The sequence below is a fragment of the Vitis riparia genome, chromosome 1, assembly GCF_004353265.1.
Source record: "Vitis riparia cultivar Riparia Gloire de Montpellier isolate 1030 chromosome 1, EGFV_Vit.rip_1.0, whole genome shotgun sequence".
NCBI lineage: Eukaryota > Viridiplantae > Streptophyta > Magnoliopsida > Vitales > Vitaceae > Vitis > Vitis riparia.
The window spans coordinates 8994350-8998834 of record NC_048431.1 but is presented as its reverse complement, the minus strand read 5'-3'; the positions used below and the strand labels follow the sequence as shown (position 1 = coordinate 8998834).

Below are 4485 nucleotides of genomic sequence, written 5' to 3'. Positions count from 1 at the left end.
ACTCCTCTAATCCATCCATCCTTCTCCCACTAATCAATATTATATCCGATTACTACCATCCAAATTAAGAATCTTAGGTATCTTCCCTTCCCAATTGTCATTACTTGAAACCATGATTCTAAAATCCATGAAAATCCCACCATAAAAATTTACATTTTCTTGGGAATTCCGATTATAATAGTACAATTGTGATTAACAAGGCAAATGGTTATGCATATAAAGGGTGTCTCTAGCTTTGGAGGGGCCTCATTGCAGTGAGGTTGGCCTTGTACTTCTCAAACAAGCTCTCTCATGGCACTTGAGATTGAAGAACATCCTGTTGAGTCACTCTCCTCGGGCCCCAAGCTATGTGTTAAAAATTTTGTTTGGTCAGAAGACGAATGGCCATTGATAAATCACGATGACTTTGCTGATGGAGACGATATTCCAACAATAAGTTTGGAGGGGAATTTGAGTGGGAAGCCATGCCAAGACTATGACAAAGTGTGCCAAGTCATGGTGACTGCTTGTGAGAAGTGGGGGTTCTTCAAGTTGGTGGATCATGGGGTTGCTATAGAAACTGTGGAAAATGTGAAAGTTCAGTTGAATGAGCTTTTTGATCTTCCAATGGATCAGAAGCTGAAAGGGGCTCGATCCACAAGCTTGCCATTGGGGTATTGTGCCTCAAATCCTGAGTATGGACAAAATCTACCTTGGGCAGAGATCTTACAATTGCTTCAATCACCACAACAGGTTGTTGCCTTTGCAAGAAAGGTGTTTGGTGATCAACATCAGCCATTTAGGTAATGAAAATGAATTCTGATTCTGTTCTTTTTCTTTTCTTAATATTCCAAGCCACTCATTTGAATGATTGAATCCAGAGCTAGGAAGGGAGTTAACAGGTATTTGTGCCTGTTCGACTAATATTTATGGTTTCTTACGTTGCAGCAATGCAATGGTGAAGTACATGCAAGCATTGGACAAATTAGGAATGAAGATTTTTGAAATGTTGGCACATGGAATGGGGCTTCCTGATGACTTCTTTACAAAGAATTTTGAAGAGAAAGAGGCCACCATGATCAGGGTGAACAGATACCCTCCTTGTCCCCTGCCTGAGAAATGTCTAGGGGTTGGGAGTCATTCAGACCCCCATACCCTAACAATATTGCTACAAGACGACGTGGGCGGTCTTCAGGTTTTGAAAAGTGACAACCAATGGATCGGAATTCGTCCTGTCCCAAATTCATTTGTCATCAACATTGGCGACACCCTCGAAGTAACCCCTCTTTTTTTCATACCAAAACAACTTATATATACTTTTGAGTATTGGAGTGTAAATCAGCTATCTACTTTGCAGGCATGGACTAATGGGAGACTAAGGAGTGTAGTGCATAGAGCAGTGGTGAATAAGGAGAAGCACAGGCTATCAGTGGCATATTTCCTCAGCCCCGCAACCTCTGCCATCATAGATTGCCCTCCTCAGCTGATAGAGTCAAGCACCAACCTCAGAAAGTATGTGAGTTTCACTTGGGGAGAATTCAGAAAGGAGCTTTTGACACAAAAGAGGGTTGTGGGTAAAACTGCCCTCAACAGATATCTCATATCTCCTTGAAGCTCAGACAGCATTTGAATTGAAAATGGTCAAAACCTTCAACATATGTGACAATTATTATTGCTTACAACTTGCTTTTTATGCTTGTTAATTTGGTTTGGTGATTTTAAAACATGAATTTATGTCTTCCAAGTGCTGTGTTTAGAAAAATGAGATCATTAAGGAGATACACAGTTTCAATAGTTCCTAATTGCAGGAAAAGAAGAAAGAAAAAACAAAGATTAAATGATCATCCAGACTAGGAAAAATTCAGAGCATTATTGTCTCTATTAACTCCATTGCTTTTCTTGGTTGAGTTTTGACCTTTGGTTTATGAATGAAAGAAGGCAGACGACGGATAGAAAGAATGTCCAGGCCATACATCTATGCAAGGGCACTTCCAACTCAATTGTTTGTGTTTAGAATCTTTAGATACACATACAGTTAAAGCTATTTGTTATGTGCTTTTGAAGGCATGGATTGGAGGGATGTTAAAGGGATGTAAACCGTGTGGAGCATGGTTGGGGAAGGTCCCGTTGGTGAGTATACTCTCATTCCCCATCTTAGACTAGGTGAGGTAGGGCTAGGCAATTTCCATTAGGTGAAGCTTGTGGCACAATACTGTCAAAAAGAGGCTTATAGGTAAAATGTCTTCAACAAATATCCATCTCTTTGAAATACATAATCATTTCTCTGATGAATGACCCATAGCTTCATCGTGTGCCAGAATGTTGCACTGCTCATTGGAAAGCAATGCCCTTTCCAAAGTTTTGTTGATACATACAGAAGTTGTGGAAAAGAACGCCACACCAATTCAATACCATATCCAACATGCCGTGGGGTTGTTCAAGTACTGATGACACATGGGACTTAAGGTAAAAGATATGAAAACAAAATATAAAGAAATGAGATTTAGGTACAAAATAACAAGAACATAATAAAATAAAAACAACGAAAATTATAATGATCTACTTTCTCTCACATAGATATCGTCCACTCTAAGTTCAAAGGATCCTCACGACTTGAAAATGTACTTACAAGGTTAAGAGCGATTTATAATATCAAAAGCTTTTTTCCTCTATCAAATATGGAATATCACAATCACTTTCATTACAGATACAATATTTATATCGTGTCTCATAAGATTAGAGGGCAAAATAGACAAAAGTCTTTTTCAGGACTAAATAAATTCTCACACCAATATTAGGGTTGTGGATCAATTATGATATCATTTGTAATTATCTACTTTCAAATATGTAGATATTGTACGTTGTGGGTTCAAATGACACTCAAAGTATTAAAACTATCTACAAAGTTACAATGACTTTACTACCCATGTCAGATAAGAAAAAGTTTTTTATTTATATATATATATATATAAATTTTTTTTAATCATGATGATGCATTTTAATATTGTGAAAGCCTTTTAGAGAAAAAGTTTTTGTTATTATATATATATATATATATATATATATGAACTCGTTTTAATTAAAATTATGATGAAGACGTGTCTAATCACATTTTGTCCTAGGGTATTGTAAAGAGTATTTTGTAGAATCATCCATGAATTACTTAACTTATTTATACCATTACGATACCATCCTACAAAACTAGGGCTACCAGGGAGTGTCAAGATCCAAGAATGGAGTTAATGTTCCCTGTCGAATGATAGTGCAGATGGGTTATACTCATGCCTTCAATAAAAAATATAAGCTAATTCTATTTTCGTAATGCAATCCCCCAGCTTCAAATTTCATCCTCCAAGAAATTTGCCATTCCATTGCTACTTCCCAACGCTTGGACATGTTTATTGTAACTCCACAGGTAAAAAATTCTCCTATTGGTTTTTGCACAAATCAAATGTAACACATTTTTGCAAATCTTTAAACTATATAACTAATAAAGAAAATGTTAAGATACCATGACAATACCTATCAAATAAAAGATCCGATAAATACGTATAGTGAGATTTAGACCGTCAAACAAGAATATAAAATAAATAAGATTAAGATATAAACAATAAGACCTAAAAATATATATATGACATCATTTGATTGACGGTATTTTTTTTATAAATATCAAAAAAAATACATCTCTATATTATAACTAGACCCAATTAAAAAATAGCAAGATTTAAACACAAAAGTAACTATGTAAGAGTCAAATAATGCTACCAATGTGTACATCTTTCAGATGCACATAGCTCAAATCCCACTCTTCTTGAAGATGACTTTTGTGGTCATATCGTTTTCATATACCAAATAACAGCGTAAATAAACCATCGCTTAAGTGCTATAATATATACAAAGTCAAAATTCTGAACGAATATCCAATTCCAAATCTAGATGTCCACACGGATGGACTAATAAAATACCACCATAATACAAGGGTACATTGTATTAACACTATCTTGTCCAACATCCAATCCACATAAGCTGAAACAAATTCAAAGCACAAGTTGGAGAAATGGGCACATTTCTTGTCAACAAAGCTGAGCCCAAAAGTCTCACCCGTCGTCAACCAATGCAGTTACATTAATTAGCTTGGAGCAGTTGGAAGCACTTTGTATGTCGTTTTTCCTTAGACTAACAAATATGTTATGTTAATTTAAATGTTGTTTGCTGAATTCATCTAGATGTGTCCAAATCATGTCGCGGGTTGAAGGAATTGAATAATCATATGGTCAGTCAAGGAGGGTGATGAGCAAGATTCCTTGCTTTAAACATAAATAAAATTAACAATCAATTAAATTAAATTAATGTGCTTAGGTGTTAGTTAAGGCTCGATGATGAAAAAAGTTTCCTTGGTATGAAAGGAGAGGTAATATATAATCTTAGGATTATGGTAACAAATTAGTATTAATCATAAAAGATCGACCATTTATTGATTCGAAAGACATCCTTTGATATCTCGCA

The 4485-nt window shown here is 35.5% G+C and overlaps 1 protein-coding gene across 1 annotated transcript; it reads left to right on the top strand.

Moving 5' to 3' along the window:
* The first annotated feature begins 291 nt into the window (after nucleotides 1–291).
* On the top strand, nucleotides 292–1591 carry LOC117915336 (gibberellin 20 oxidase 1-like). The gene is made up of 3 exons (XM_034830888.1): nucleotides 292–782; nucleotides 928–1255; nucleotides 1337–1591. Exons 1-3 carry the CDS (start codon nucleotides 292–294, stop codon nucleotides 1589–1591), a joined length of 1074 nt encoding a protein of 357 aa, XP_034686779.1.
* Nucleotides 1592–4485: the final 2894 nt, after the last annotated feature.

Bases quoted from the DNA above. Each gene is read 5' to 3' on its own strand.
- LOC117915336 (XM_034830888.1), top strand. From the start codon at position 292: ATGGCACTTGAGATTGAAGAACATCCTGTTGAGTCACTCTCCTCGGGC. The intron at 783-927 runs GTAATGAAAATG...CTTACGTTGCAG, and splicing joins GATCAACATCAGCCATTTAG to CAATGCAATGGTGAAGTACA. The intron at 1,256-1,336 runs GTAACCCCTCTT...TCTACTTTGCAG, and splicing joins ACATTGGCGACACCCTCGAA to GCATGGACTAATGGGAGACT.